This window comes from Podarcis vaucheri (assembly GCF_965113315.1).
Source record: "Podarcis vaucheri genome assembly, chromosome: 7".
Lineage (NCBI taxonomy): Eukaryota > Metazoa > Chordata > Lepidosauria > Squamata > Lacertidae > Podarcis > Podarcis vaucheri.
In genome coordinates, this window is record NC_138765.1 from 21,838,706 (window position 1) to 21,854,750 (window position 16,045).

A 16,045-nucleotide genomic window follows, 5' to 3' on the forward strand; every position below is an offset into this window, starting at 1 on the left:
GCCCAGATGGAAGGAGGCAGGCAAGGCCCTTCAGGCGCTCAGCAGCAGGTGAATCCCTCAGCCGAACTAGAAAGAAGACCTCTGCTGATCTTAACACCAGAAAGGAAAGAAACATTCTTTCATATATTTGGGGCCTGGGTTGCTTTAGAACTTCAAACACTAATACAAACACTTTGAATTGGGCCTGGAAACAAACTGGCAACCAACGTAGCTGCTTTAAAACAGGAGTTACACAAGTTCTACAGAGAAGCCCAGCCGGGAATCTGGCTGATGTGTTTTGGACTAGCTGAAGTTTCCGAGGCATCTTCAAGTCCATTTAAGTTGATGGAATTGGTGAGGTGGGTGAGCAGCGACATCTCGTCCTTTGGTCTCTTTTCTCTCCATTCTGATTGTGGACTAGATTGTAGATCACGGCCCACAATCTGACTCCCGCCCCTCTGACATCTCCCTTCCCCTTTTCTGAGGTTTCCTGCTTGAAGCAATTTCAAGTTCTCCTTCCTTGCTCTTCAGCCAGAGACAACCACTGCTGTCCCTGGGGGTTTGGCTTCCGCACCCTTGGGAACCCGGAATCGGATCATCCTCAGCCAGGGAGACGTCAGCGTCAGATTGATCCCCAATTTAGGAGGTTTCGCCATGGGCCGTCCAGGATTCCCTATCCTCCGTGTTCTTCTGGGCTTGGCTTGGGCACAGCTGGGTGAGTTGGATCAAATACTTCCCATCTCTTCAGCCTCCTCTGAACTTCCTGATTCCTCCTCTGCCTACTGTGACTCTTCTTCCTTGGCTACGACCAGCCCTTGACCAACCAAACAACTTTCAACAAATGCGACATCTCTGCATTGTCTTGGGCTACACAGTTTTTCTTGTCAGAGCTTGGGACAAATTGCCCTAAAGTACACCTCCAACCTTTGCTCAATGGTTGTTGTGTCCGTCCCAAACTAACACAACAAGCTAGACTTGAATCTTCCCCTCTTCCACACACACCCCGCACAAACTCACAGGTAGTTCTATCGGACCATCACTTGTTGCCTTCTCTCGGTTTCTAGCAGCTTCCCGTGCCCATAATCTCACTAGGATATTTTCTTCCCCCAAATTTAGGGGCAACTGACACATATGTGAACAATATGACTGTGTAATTGTTTCAGCCGTTCTTTCTCTTTTTCTACCTCCCCGTGTTGCTCAATCAGCTTCGTACTTGTTCTCATTTTATCTTGGGGAAGGATCCTAGCTCAACATTTTAGCATTTGCTTTGTATTCAGAATACCCTAGTTTCAATCCTTAGCATCTGAAGGCTGGGCTGGGAAGTAAGCTTGCCTGAAGCTTCCAGTGTCCGTCAACAAAACTGAGCTAGATGGTTCTCTATAAGGCAGTTTCCTATGTTCCTGTGTTCAGTTTAAAAACTGCCATTTTAAAACATCAGCTTAATTGCATGCCTTGTTACTATGCTCAAAGAGAGGGCCCACAAGGACTCTCCAGGATGCCAGTGGCTCGGCTTATCTTCTCCCTTAGCAGAGAGAAAAGTGATTGTGGGAAGAGGGTAAACAGGGCAGGAGCCCCACCTGAGCAGTAACCTTGAATACATTGCATCGCCAGGTCTGAGGCGACATACACACTATCCCTTTAAATCACATTCAAAGCACATTCCCCCCTCAAAGAATTCTGGGAACTGTAGTTTGTTAAGGGTTGCTGGGATTTGTAATTATGTGAGGCGAACTGCGGTGCCCAGAATTCTTTGAGGGGAAAGGTGTGATTCCAATACACGTATATATTTCGTGTATGCAGCCTGAGTCTCGGTGCTGTAGTTTGGAGAATGTTTTGGGGCTGGCAATGCAGGAAGCTGAGCAGCCAGCCTCTAACCCAGGGGCAGCCAATATGGCAATCTCCAGGTATTTTTGGACTCCCAACACCCATCAGCCCCATGGTTGGAATGATGGGAGTTGTAGTTAGATAACATCTGGGGGGCAGTGGTGGTTATGTTCTTCTGTGAGAGTTCCTGTTTTCCCCTTCATTCACTCGGGGTGGGAAAATTAGTCCATCTGTGGCCACTACCTCTTGCTTTCAACAGGGCTGAGGCTTTCAAACATCCTGTTCTCGCAGGAAGGTTTTACTTAAGCATAGTTCTCCTTCAGCTGGTGTGGTGGATGCAGCTTTAACATTTCAGCAGCGCCCGGTTTGAGCCAGTGCCCTCCCCAACCTCTCACCTTCCATTGGTGGTCCTGCAACACCCTCTCGGCTCCCAGTGCAGGCAAACTGGTTGCGCTCCCCTAAATCTGCCTCTTATGGATTTATTAGACCTCCTTTGAGACTAAAAAAAAAAAAAAAAAGTGTCCCTAAGGATTGATTAGGAAACTGCGTCATAAGGGAATAAATTACATGTTCTCTATCCTCTTGGTAACATCTACAGTAGCAAAATACACGAGACGCTGTTTCAAACTCCAAATGGGGACAAAGACACCATCTATCCTTGTCCTGTCTAGGATATTGGTGGGTAAAACCAGGCAATAAAACTGCTCTTCTGTACTCAGGTACTATTAGAAAATAAAGATATGACATCTGTTTGTTAGAAGCAGACCAAGTCAGGTCCAGCAAGCATGGTGTATATGAGTCATTAGCTGGTGTGTGTAACTCTTGAACATCCATTTCCGGTAATACAGAGCAAGGAGAACTGACGTGTGTGTGTGTGTGTAACCGCGCTTGCGCACTTAAAATTTTTAAATGCTTACATCAGTATGACAGTTTCTAAAGCAGCCAGACCTCCCCACACCTTCCAATACAAAAAAACTCACCATAGGATACATATCTTGTTTGTTTCCCCCCATTAACCCACTAGCCCAAAACCCCAGGAAGAAGAAGAAATGCCACAGCAACATTTATTTAGTTGGTCCTGAATAATCGGTGATTAGGCAAGACCACCCACTGATCAGAGGTAGCCTTGGGAGTTACAGGTACACTCACTTACCTGGGCTCATTGTGTGACCGGTGTCTCACTATAGTTTGATTGGAGAAGCACCTGTACTCTATCCTAACCCCACACTGGGGTGGGAGTGGGCAGGTTAGGACTGCAGCTTTTGTCTGCTGTGTCTCTTTCTATCCCTTTCCATCTTGTGAGAGAGGAAGGAACTCTAGAAATGATATTTCCCTGACTTTGATAGAAGCATTCCAGCAGTACCAGCTGGGTGTTGTGGCCATCAATGCCAGAGTATGGCACCAATCCTACGTAATATATTAGGTGCCTTCAACAGGGCTGCGCTCTCTCTCACACACACACCAGATTAAATCTGAGGCCTGATCTGGAGCTTTGGAACGGCCCTGATCTGACCCAGGATGATCAGGGACTGAGTGGATCTCAGAAGAAAATCTATTGAGGGCCTTGCACAGCCATGTGGTCAGGAAGGAGGGAGACAAAGCTATGCCTCTTCTTCTTCACTCCCCTTCCACCCACATGCAGTGGGGAGCTATGGAAGGAGGAGATAACACAGGCTTCCTGCACATCTCCTTCTCCTTGCTCTCACTGCTGCCAGAATGTCCTCACATTTACAAAGCCCCCAATTGTTCAGGGTTGACCCTATCCAACTCAGGGCAATCTGGGATTGCATCAACCCAATTGGCCAAATCTAAGGTCAACCCAAATACAATTAGCGTACCACTCTACCCCATACCAGAGGTGTACAGTTTTTTTACTTGTAAAGATCAGTGAGTGCAGAGCCTATACACTTGTGTTCAGAAGATTTGAGCGGTACAAGTCAACAAGTGTAAACGATTTCACCCAAATGCTTTTATATGTGTCAGACCAGCTTGTAGCTGTGTTCAGTGTAATGTGTGAACAAGCCTCTTGCCTTGCTGGATCAGTCTAAGGTGAGCAAGCTATGGGTCCTGGGAGTAAGCCCCACTTAAAGCGGTGAAGCAGACTTTAAAGTAAACATAGGTTGGATTGTGCTGCATCATTCCATGATACCCAGTATTCTGTCTCCAACAGTGACCAGCCAGATGTCTCTGGAATGATCTGAAGCAGATCTGTGTTTCTCTGCAGCATCTGATAGTCGACAGCCTTAGACAGAATCACAGAATTATAGAGCTGGAAGGTACCCTGAGGGTCATCTAGTCCAAACCTCTGCAATGCAGGAATCTCATACATGACAGGTGGCCATTCCAACCTCTGCTTAAAATCCTCCAAGGGAGGGGAGTCCACCACTTCTCTTGCAAGTGTGTTCCACTGTCGAACAACTCTTCCTGTCAGATAGTCCTTCCTGAAGATAATGGTTTTGTTTTTAAGTGTCACCGTTGTCATGAGCCCAGGCTGATCTTGTGGCGTTATCTCTCTTCTGAAGGGCCCATCTCCTGAAAGTGACAAGCCATTCAGGGCCAAAGCAAACATGCCTTGTGAGATCTGTGAGCAGATTCCCCCAAACTGGTTTCCCCTCCAGCCATTTTAAAACCACTTTCTGGTAGCGTGCACGATCAGTGCATTTGTGGTGAAGGAGAGCTTGTTTAACACACCTCTCCCCACCATTTCTCAAGTCTAAATTTCATTATCACCCAAGCTGCTATCTACTGGGGAACCAAAGAGGAAAAAAGACAAGTTCTTCTACTATGCCTGTCTTTCTTCTGCTGCTGTAGCAATATTTTCAGCTGCCTTGGGGAAGGTATGTCACTCAGCTAATAGGACACCTGCTTTGCTTTCAGAAGGTCCCAAGTTCAATCACTGGCATCACCAGGTGGGGCTCGGAAAGACCTCCATCTGAAACCTTGGTGCTCCATTGCCCATCTGTGTAACAGAAAATTCTAAACTAGATAAGCCAACTTATCAGGCTCACTATAAAGCAGCTTCCTCTGTGTGGCAGAGGAGCAAATTAGATCAGGGGAATGGCGTGGAGAAAAGGCTTAAAACCCACTCTCCCAGCTCCAGTGCCTCAATCCAACAAGTGTCCCCTGAAGAAGGCTTCCTTTTGTCTGTCCTCAGTACACCATCAATCAGTTCGACTACAGAGCTACATGTTCTAGCATTCACTCTGACCATTCTCATCTGTTGCTCAGCTAGATGATTTTTCACTCTGGATTTAATGATCTTACCGGGGGAGCGGGGGAGCTGTAGACCAAGTGGTGAACCTGTAGCCCTCCAGGTGTTGGACTACAACTCCCATTAGCCTCCACCAGCATGACTAAAGACTGGGGAGGATGAGAGCTGGAGTCCAATAACTTCTGGAGGGCTACAGATTCCTCATCCCATCGCCTAGAATTGCAGCCTTACTCCCTAGACACCCTGAGCATTGCATAAATCAATATATAAAACATTGGTGCCTTACTCTGCAAGGGCTCCCTAGGCAATATGTAAGAAAAGTGATGAGAGGGACCTAAACTTTCTTTGAGATGCATAAAAACATGCATAATCCATGTGGATTAGTGCTGCATCCATGCTGGGCATCCCCTCACCAATGCCCCATACTGCTCACTACGCCACTCTCCTCCCTGCTCCCCCTCTGTTTACAGGTTACCAGACAGTGGGAGAAGAGAGTCTGATGTTGTTGCTGCTGCTGTTAAGTGGTCAGCATGCCAGTCAGCATGCCACAATGTGCCCTCCGTGGTTGTTTTTGCCTGGATGGAATGTGTCTTTCAACTTTGACAATGCCCCTGGCAAATCTAGATGAAGAATAGAGAGACATATGTTCATCCGTGTAGAAATGAGCATACTGTATAAAAGTAAAATTAATGTTCGTTGCTCCACCCATTTTTCCCCTCTGGCCCTGCCCACTCAGGGCACGTGGCTCCTGGAAGGTTGCCAAGAAGGAAATGTGGCCCTCAGGTTGATAAAGTTTCCCCTCCCCTATGATATGTGAACTCTGATGCACAGATGATCCCACCTATAGGACACACAACGATACTTGTGATTCAGGGACGCTGACTGCTGTGTGTGGGGCTCAAAATCAGGAGCCTGACCTAATCTATAGGTCAGTGGTCTTAGGGCAGGATGTCAAGGGTCCCACTCTACAGAATGAGTTGGAAGGGGGAAAGCAGCAGGGCTGTCTGATCACATTTCCAAGTAAGTAAGGTAATGTGCTTGACTGTTAAGTTCAAAGTCTACAACTGCCTAGTTGCAACACTGGTCCTATGAATTAAGTCAGGGTGGGGAATCTGGGGACCTTGAGATGTTTCTGGACTGCAGCTCCCATCACCCCTGACAGTCGACCGTGTTGACTGAGGGTAATGGGAATGGGAGTCCAGCAATATCCAGGTTCCCCACCCCTGGATTAGGAATTGGCTTGTTTTACTGTTGGGGTGTGGGTGGTGCTGTGGGTTAAATCACAGAGCCTAGGACTTGCTGATCAGAAGGTTGGTGGTTCGAATTCCCACGGCAGGGTGAGCTCCCGTTGCTCAGTCCCTGCTCCTGCCAACCTAGCAGTTCGAAAGCATGTCAAAGTGCAAGTAGATAAATAGGTACCGCTCCAGCGGGAAGGTAAACGGCGTTTCCGTGCGCTGCTCTGGTTCGCCAGAAGCGGCTTAGTCATGCTGGTCACATGACCCAGAAGCTGTATGCCGGCTCCCTCGGCCAATAAAGCGAGATGAGCGCCTCAATCCCAGAGTCGGTCACAAGTGGACCTAATGGTCAGGGGTCCCTTAACACCTTTACCTTTTTACTGTTGGGGCTGCTGTTCAGAGGAGAGATGTGCAGGCAGTTTCAACATGGGCATGTACCAAGTGAATCCATCAGGTTTTAAGTCTGCAGCCTATCCAAAGAATCTTGAAAGGCTAAAGAGGAGATCCGCCTGAGACCTTGGAAAGTGCTACCAGCGAGAATAGATAAGGTGGGACTAGTAAGGGTGAAATGTAACTTCAGATAGTTATCCTGTTTATAGACCGAATTGAAGAGATGGAAGGGACATGTTCATCCACAGATACATTAAAGCACATGGTTATGTCAGCAGATGTGGGTGGAGCCAACCATACTCTCACACATATTAACACACACGCAAACACATGTACATGCCCCCCAATGCTGATCTACAGGCACATTAATATGCATTCACACGTGCACATGCACACTCATACTTGCACAAACTCATGGGGAGAAAGACGCACAGGACTCTTAGAAAGGTAACTGAGATTATTCCCTTTCCTGTTATTTGTACGTTTATGATCCATAGGGTTGTGAAGTCTGAAAGAAAGAAAGAAGAAAACTGGAACAGCTTAGAAGACTGATCTCTTTATACTTGGCTGAATTGGGAGCCAATTAAAAGTTCCCTGTCTCGTCTCTAGATAGTTTGGTGATTGCTTTTGGAGACCTTTTTCTTTTTTTAACTCAAGGAAGTTGATGAAGCTGCAGTTAGAAGTGGAAGGCCAGAACAGGGGAACGGGGCTTCTGAACCCTTTCCCCTTATGCAATTATTCCCCCCCCCTCCTGTTTTTCCTGCCCCTGGGGAAAGTTCTCCAAATAAGACGAAAACACCTTGGAGGGGCAATTTTTGGTAGAAAAATTATGTGAAGTGAGAGAATTAAGGAACCCCTGCTGGTTTTCTACTTCAAATGGCAACATCAGCAGCTGCATTGGTTAAAAAAAATAAGAGCCTATCCCAAAAAAGAATTGCGGAACTATACATAACATGCAGTTTTCACCCTCAGTTTCCACCAGATGGATTCAACAGCACCAGCTGACTGCAGGAGGCTTAGAGATGGGTGTTGATTTCCCTGCCATGAGGTGGACTTTTTATCCTGGACCCTTTTTCATCACCTGCCAGTCAAGCATCTGATTGTTCTTTGATATGCTTTCGAGCCCTTACCAATCAACAGGAAAAGATTAATTCCAAAGAAGCCTCAGCATTGCGGTCTAGTTCACATCTCTGCTTCCGTTTGATTCCAGCTTCCTAGATTAGTCACCTGGAGGTGGAGTGTTGCTTTGCCTGTCAGTAATTCTCTGCGTACAGAAACTGATCATGAGCAAAGCAATCATTATTCTGACTTTGCATGGCCCAGGACCCCCTCAGTTGCGGGGGCAAGGCAGCACATGTGAGATGTGTCCAAAGCTTCCCCTCCCTTGGTCAAAAATGTAGTGCCATTACTCACATCACAGGCACCAGAACAAAATTTTCTGCTGCTCAGGGCAGGTGAACCCCATCACAAAAAGTACTGAATGTATATATAGTGGTTTTTATTAGACCCTGTAATCTAAAACATTTTTCAATAGTACTATAATTTTGCCTAATTCCAGCTTTTCCACTATTTATTTATTTATTTGCAACTCATGCTTGTAATTTTTGAAGAAGAAAGCTTCCAAACAGTTTAACTGATGCATCTCTAATACAAATTTTGTGGGGTCACCTAATAATTCTCAATAGCCTTAAACTAGATTTCCCAGGATTCTTTGGGGGAAGCCATAACTGTTTATAAAGTGGCATGATACTGGCTTTAAATATACAGTGCAGATGGGACTCAAGATGGTGGTGGGAATGCCCTGGGGAAACATGCCAAACCTCTCTTTTCTCAAACCTCTCTCTTTTCTTCCTTTTCTTTTCGTAGGAGCTGTCCAAGCCCAGAGAGGTAAGAACCTTTTCACACCTTCTTTCATATTATTTACTGCTGCTACTGTTTTAAATAAATGATGCAAGCAGAATATGGGAGCCTGTGATAAAGAAACTTTTATTTAGGCTGTTCAGTTCCTAACAGTGATATAGCAAGGGGGCACCTGTTCTTTGAGGTTTCAATTCCTTGACTGTGGTTCCTCCAGATTCTTGCACCACTCACAGCCCCTTGTGAAACACTTCAGTTTCTACTTTCAGTCTCTCACTATCGAGACACCCAGCCTTGTCAGGTGGTTGTATCCTACAAGTGCTGACAGTTGCCCAATGGTGGGGACAGGGAAGCTGCGGCCCTCCAGAGTTTTAATATTTTTTCTCATAATATTAAATCCTGCCTTTCACAATGTCCCCAGTCGAGAAATTTGTGGGTGGGTTTTAAACCCTAGTGGCTGCTTTTCTGTGTGTCTCACAATTCCACTGCTGTTTCTCCCCAGACTGTGGCAGCTGCTACCAGCTCAACCCAGGCACCATTGCCGGCGTGGTGCTGGGAGATCTGCTGCTGACTTTGCTCATTGCATTGGCTGTATACTACGTGGCTGCCTGCATCCATCAACGCCAATCAGCTGGTAAGGAGAGAAAAGCCATTCTTATTGCAGATATTAATATTGTGCAGCTTGAAGCAAATGGATGCATTAAAAAATGACTCATTTTCAAATAAAAATTGTCCACACCCATAAGCATTATTCAAAGCTTTACTAACCAGAACTTATTCAAAACAGGTAAAAAAAATATCAATAATGCATCCAGATAGTTCCCTAAGACATATACTTGTCCAAGCATAGGCTCAGCATCTTCTTAGAAATATAATAACTCTAAACAAACCTAGAATCAAAGGTATCTCTCTCCTTACAGTCTCTGTTAGCCTGGAGCTGTATTATCTTCCAGAGAGACTCATTTTCACATCTTTTTCCCACTGGGAACAGAACACCAAAGGCAACTCCCTTCAAAATGGCAATTTGCAACCAAATACCTTAATCACATGATCTAAGGTTAAACACTTGTTTGAAAGAGCAGAGAACATCAACATTTAGCCCATCTAGAAGCTCAAAACTTTGTTTTAGCATACTCAGATAGAATTTCCTGTTGTTAAAACCCTTAGCAATACACATACAGGCATTTTCCATTTCCATGTCAATTAAAGAATTGCACTTAACAATTATTGTCCCCTGAGCTTGGTTGATTGTTCCCCTTCTGAAAGAACGGTGGAGGTTAACACTACATGCATAGATGTGAACAAGGCAAGAAGCCTATAAACCTGCTGCATGGGTGTTCACTGAATGCGCACGGGGAGTGGGGGATTGTTCCTGCTGACCCTGCCCGTCTACTCTGCAGTTTAGCATAACTTGGGTGTAAAATCTATATATGGAAAATCTGTACAGCTTATGCCAAAAGCAGAGTCCCAGCCACCTAGCCATACAAGTTCAGTGTATCTTGATTGGATATGGGTACAAGACTAGAAACTAGAGCTGAGCAGAAATACTGGGGTTGAGAACTGCGAAATACTGTGAGGATTGAGAAAATCTCTGAGATTCTTCTTTTTCTCACCCTACCCCCTAAGAAAAAGGAGGCCACTTTGCAGAATTTTCTCCAAATATTCGAAGGTTTTTTTGGTAGTAGTCACCATTCTCATGTCCCCCACAATGCCATGGAGTGACATTAGGTCTTTTTTAAAAAAAAAATTTTATTGGGTTTTCACATTTTATATAGACAAAAACAAAACACAAAACACCAAAACAGACATAAAAGACGACAAACATGTACAATTTCCTAACATCTTATTTTCTAACCCTAGTCCTTGACTTCCCCCCACCCCCACCCTTGCCTCCCTATTCCCAAATTTATGTCAGCAAGTTAGCATTTCCTTTTCCATCTTAATATTAATCCTTTTATAAAGAAAAACAAAAATAAATTTTCCCTAAGTTGGACCCCAATTCTCTTCCGTCGATTTCTCATTTTTTCTTGAATGATTTTCTTATTAACTAAACCCCCTGGTCTTGAGTGTTGTTTGAATTAAAATACTTCCCTCCCTCCCATCCCCGGTTTGCGTCCTTTCCCAAGACATGTCCAAAATAACAGTTTTTAGCCTGGGTTCCGCACGTCCGAGGCCCTCAAATCTCTTTCAGTCCCTCTCCGCCGGTTTTGTTGGTAGTCCTTTTTGTCGGTCATCGAGTCTCGAAAGAGCTCCTTCACAATCAATCCAATCAGTCCATAGTCTCTTCCCATATTTAGAGACAACTGTTGAAGAATTTCCGCAAGGCCTGAGTCTTGATGATAATCAAAATCAAAGTCTGTGTGGAGGCCCCAATTGTACTTCTTTATTTCAAGTTCCTGAATTCCATAAACTCCCAGGGCCTCCACTTTCGTCTTCTGTATCTTTCGTAGGCTTAAAATGGACTTAATCCAATAGTCTCCTTGCTTGTGTTCTCCAGATGTCAGCTTCTGGTTAGTGTTTTCCCACTTAACTTGTTCTCTTTCTTGTTTTGTCTTCTCCTCTTCTTTGTTTATTATTTCGAATTCAGCTGTGGGTTCTTTCTCACTCAGGTCCTCATTACATTCAGCAGAACTACTTGTTTCAGAATTCAAGGTCATCAGTTGTTTACTCATAGCTGTAGTCTGCTCCTGTAAAGTTCCCACCAGTGAAAACATCCTTTCGATTTCTCTCAGTAACTTTCCACCCACAGCCATTGTAATTCCACAGAATTCCCCCTAGAGGGAATCTGGTTACTTAATGTTCTTTTCTCCAACAATCCTCTGTCCTGTTATTGTTTCTTTGTTTCCAACAATTTTGATTCAATTGTAACTCCTTTTAATCCGGAGAGATCTTAAATAACAATTTTTCCACTGTTAACAGTCCAATTGACAGCTTTGACAGCTGTCAAATTCTGCTCCTCTATACAGGCTCCAAAGCAGGTCGCTCCCGGGCCCGGGAGGGAGGGTTGTATACAACAAAACAAAGTCTCTTCCAACACTCCACTCTCCTGCTCAAGTTTGCCTTTTCAAATCTTGGAAGTTACTGACCTTTTGAAACTCACCCTTTACAGGGTAGGCACTCCAGCTTAGCTCTTATATCGTTGCTCTGGATCGTCTGCAAGGGGGGGGTGGGGACTTCCTTTTAGCACACCCCCCGGTCGTCTCAAATTCAGAAGGTAAAATTTTTAAAGTTCAGTTCCAGATTACTCACGGGTTCTTTTTTTTTTCAGTCCAAATTTCAAGGAAGGAAGTCAGCGCTCTCCAGTTATGGCTCGCGGCTTCGCTCAGCGGCGGTAGCGATCGACTCTCAGTGCCGCGCCGTCCCCCGTATCCCCTCCGTAGCCTTTAAAAAGGCTCTTCGCGAATCAGGGGGGGCGCTTAAGGCACCCGCCGAGTCTTCAGTCCGCAGGCTTCCGCGCCTGCGGTTTTTAAGGGTCCCCGTGTCGCCGGCACGGCAAAGACCCATCCACCGCTGAGCCGATTCCCTCCGGAGCTCGGAGGGAATCCGCCATTTCCAGATCGCGCCAACCCGGAAGTCTGGAGTGACATTAGGTCTTGGGCATTGGGAAGGATGTGTTGGGGAGGATGCAAAGCTGGCTGCCAGCATAATTACTACTGCTGATGTCATGGAAGGAAGGAAGGAAGGAAGGAAGGAAGGAAGGAAGGAAGGAAGGAAGGAAGGAAGGAAGGAAGGAATTGTGCAAATGTCGCTGCTAATCATGAACCCACTCCCAAGAAACTGTTGAATGATTTCTCCTCCTTACCTGCAAAAAAGATTGTGGTGTGAAATTGTCTCCCCAACTTCTCCTTTGTGCTAATTTGCATGCATCTCTGCTAGAAACACAGAAATAAACAGATGCAAAGAAACTATTTTCTCTCTACAAGTGGAAAAAGTATATTTCCCCCACAGATATGGGAAAGCAGTTTGGGAAGGTGATTCTCTTTTTCTAAGCAGGCAAATGGCAGGCTAAGAAAGCACTAACCAATCCCTTCCAACTGTGCCACTGTTTGCAACTCCTGAGCTTACTTTCCATAACTCCCTTTAATAGCAAATGGACGTGGTGAGTGGCAGAACTTGGTGTCTCCTATTTCAGTGGCGTTCCATGTAATGCCAAAATCCAGTGCCCTTCCCTGCCTCTCATCTTCCATTGGAGTAATAGTGGCTGCTCCAGTGCCCCAGAAACTCTGTGCTTGATGTGACTGCTGGAGTCGTGATCCCCAAGAGCACCTCTGTGGCTGGAGTCAAAACAGGACGACAGCAAGTTTGTGAGAACCAGAGGTTTGCAGACACAAGCAAGTAAACAAGCAGACAATAAATTGCAATGGAAGAGGAAACAGACTAATGCAGACTGAGCACGCTCAGCAGCCACAGGATGTTACATGTTAATTGGAACGGGGGGAAATGGAAAAGGGAGGATGGAATGGAGCATCCTGGAGAAGGGCTTAGCTGGCTGTGACATGTAAAAGAGTCGGTTTCCTTTTTTAAAGCCAAGGAAAAGACTTGCAGAACCCTGCCTAGCTTCTAATTTGGCCTTCTCAGCTTGCAGCCGGAGGTTTTAACTGAACCCTTTTAACCACAAACTTTAACCAGCATTACACCCTTCCTCCCTTGAGCAGGGAGGACAACGTAACCTCAGCAACCACCTGCTCAGGCTTTTTTGCCTCTTTATTTGCCTTTGAGGAACAAGACTCTGGCAGGGGAGGGTTAGAAACTTCAGAGCGATCCTAGTTATTCTTGGCCAGCCATTGTAGGACCCTGAAGCAAGTTTTAGCCAAGATATTGTCATGCTAGTTCAGAGGCACCGGCTTGTGAGGGTGATTGCATTTGTGACATCACACCAGTGGCGTAGCGTGGGGGTGCAGGGGGGGCCGGGCGCACCGGGTGCAAATCCACGGGTTAGGGGGCGCAAATCCACGGGTTAGGGGGCGCAAATTACTTGCCCTGGGTGCTGACAACCCACGCTACGCCACTGCATCACACATGTGCAACATCCCAACGTTGCGCACCTAACGTCAGGACATCGGGAGGAGGCAGACACTGTGGTCACACGGCTCCTTCTCTGCCTCCTCCTAGCGCTGCCACCGGCAAGAGGCTGCCTCGCCCCTTCTTCCCTTCATGGAAGGCGGAGCAGCAGAAGGGAGCGGCCACTAGAGTCATGCTTTCTCTCTCACCATAGTCTCAACGAAAATCCCCCCCACTGGGTGAACTAGGGGTTTTCATTATAAGGTGCCTAGCATTTATGAGAGGGGAGAGGTTATTTACCTCAGGACCATGGTGGGGAGGACCTTTCTCCTGCATATCTGATGAAAGTTGAGGTGATCCCCCATAGCAACTTTTTTTAAAAAAATGGCCCTTCCAGTGAATCTTTCAATACCGTATCTCCTTTCACCTTAGGGGGTGTGCTGGGCAAATATCTGAGAGGAATGGCTCACACTAAGAGCTTATTCACACTTCTGCTTATCCCACAGCTAGAAAGCCTGGCTCCTTTCCCAGGGAAAACCTACTCTTTAGCTTTAAATCAGAACAAACAGCATTATGCAGAATACCCAATTGGAGTTTGCTCTGATTGAGAGCTAAAGAGCGGTTTTCCCGGGGGCGGCGGGAAGCAGCAGAGCAAGAGGATGTGTGGATAAGCCTTCAGACATGTAACTGACAAATGTTGATATAACTCTCAAATACCAGAGTCTCGTTTATGCTTCAAAAATAGCATCTATGTCAGCCTGTCATCCTCCAGCTATTTCACCCAAAACATACAGAGGGTGACGGGTTAGCTGCACCTGATCTACACAGATGGAATAAGAAGCAGAACTGTTTCTCTCCCACATGCAAACACTTATTTTTCTTCTTCTTAGGAGACCTAAAGAACCCTCCGCATGAGTCCCCATATGAGGTGAGTGTGACCATGTGATTCCTTGCTTTGACCCTGAGGCCTACTGAGCAGGCCTGTTGTGATGAGCCAAGCGGTTGCCATGACGCTGGGCCCTGAATCATTGCCACAATGGGAAGGCAAACCAAGGCATTATACCCTGATAGGTTGAATGCTGGTGTGCGTGTTAATCTGTTTTTAGTTTATTGCTGTTTGTAATTTTTTCCCTATTTTCAATAGCTTTAAAAAAAAAACATTTTTATTGATAATTTTGCTATTTTTGTAAACCATTTTGAGGTTTTTGTTTTGTTTTGCTTTTGCCGTCCAGCAGTATATGGACTTTATGAAATTTATTTAAGTAATAAATTATAGTGCCAGGGCAGAAAATCAAAATGGGGTGTGCATATGTACATAGCGGTCAGGGTTGCCTCCAATTCGTTGCCCAAAAAATGAGGAAATGCATGTCCAGAAGGGAAATCACAGTCAGGTATAAAATTTTCATGTAGTAATTTATATGTATGTATCCCATAGGGTGTGCAGATGGTGACCAGGTCTCTTGCCCATTGTAAAGTCCCCTTGCTCTCCATTCTTAGTATCAAAGTACAGAGGACTCCTTCTGCCCCCTATAATAGACGCCCCTGTCCCGGCTGCTGCACTTCTGACAAAGGAGAAGAAATGACTATTCAGCCAGCCAAATAATGAAGATATGCCTTAACACTCTGCTTCTTTTTTACCTTACAGGAGCTCCAAGTCCGTGGGGTGGATATTTACAGTGACCTCAAAAATCCGGGCCCTGGAACCTACAAATAGTCTTCCTTCTCTGTGCTGCTCTTTTGAGCTTCTACGTACAGTAGTACCTCGGGTTACATACGCTTCAGGTTACATACGCTTCAGGTTAAAGACTCCGCTAACCCAGAAATAGTGCTTCAGGTTAAGAACTTTGCTTCAGGATGAGAACAGAAATTGTGTTCCGGTGGTGCGGCAGCAGCGGGAGGCCCCATTGGCTAAAGTGGTGCTTCAGGTTAAGAACAGTTTCAGGTTAAGTACGGGCCTCCGGGACGAATTAAGTATTTAACCTGAGGTACCACTGTACAAGATTGCTGTTCAGTTTCTCCTCTTCAGCAGGCCTACTCAGAAGTTGTACTTTAAGGAAAGCTTTCTAACTGTGAACTTTCATTTGCTTCTTCTCAATATAGAACTTCCTCCACAGAGATCGTCTGCTCTATTTTTGTGGAGCGTGTTCTCTCCTGTCCCCACCCACCCACCCACATGCATCAATTGCAACATGGTCGGAACTGCTACGAGTTGAGACACAATGCAGAGCTCTTGGTGGGAGGGGATTGGGACTTGTGAGGCCACCTTTCTTCAACCAGGACCCCCTTCTTCAAGCATAGAAACTCTGGCTGGTGGCCAAATCCCAGGTAATGCTGTGTCATGCATAAGACTAGAGGAGAAATCCATTTCGGCTGACATTTAAAGGCCAACTTACCTAATTTCAGAAACCATGCATGAATGGAAGCAAAGCCCTCCTTTGAAATTTGCACTTCCCCAAATTTGGCAATGCAGTTCTCCAGCCAAAAATCCATATATATGAGGAAGCCATCCATATAAATGCATGCATGATACTAGCTTTGCAAAAGTGGG

At 45.7% G+C, this 16,045-nt stretch overlaps 1 protein-coding gene across 1 annotated transcript; it reads left to right on the forward strand.

Moving 5' to 3' along the window:
* Positions 1 to 469: 469 nt before the first annotated feature.
* TYROBP (transmembrane immune signaling adaptor TYROBP) lies at positions 470 to 15,610 on the forward strand. Its single transcript, XM_082233070.1, has 5 exons — positions 470 to 694; positions 8,506 to 8,526; positions 8,999 to 9,130; positions 14,388 to 14,425; positions 15,143 to 15,610. The coding sequence occupies exons 1-5, from the start codon at positions 634 to 636 to the stop codon at positions 15,209 to 15,211; spliced, it is 321 nt and encodes a 106-aa protein (XP_082089196.1). The 5' UTR covers positions 470 to 633; the 3' UTR covers positions 15,212 to 15,610.
* Positions 15,611 to 16,045: the final 435 nt, after the last annotated feature.

Bases quoted from the DNA above. Each gene is read 5' to 3' on its own strand.
- TYROBP (XM_082233070.1), top strand. From the start codon at position 634: ATGGGCCGTCCAGGATTCCCTATCCTCCGTGTTCTTCTGGGCTTGGCT. The intron at 8,527-8,998 runs GTAAGAACCTTT...GTTTCTCCCCAG, and splicing joins AGCTGTCCAAGCCCAGAGAG to ACTGTGGCAGCTGCTACCAG. The intron at 14,426-15,142 runs GTGAGTGTGACC...TTTACCTTACAG, and splicing joins CGCATGAGTCCCCATATGAG to GAGCTCCAAGTCCGTGGGGT.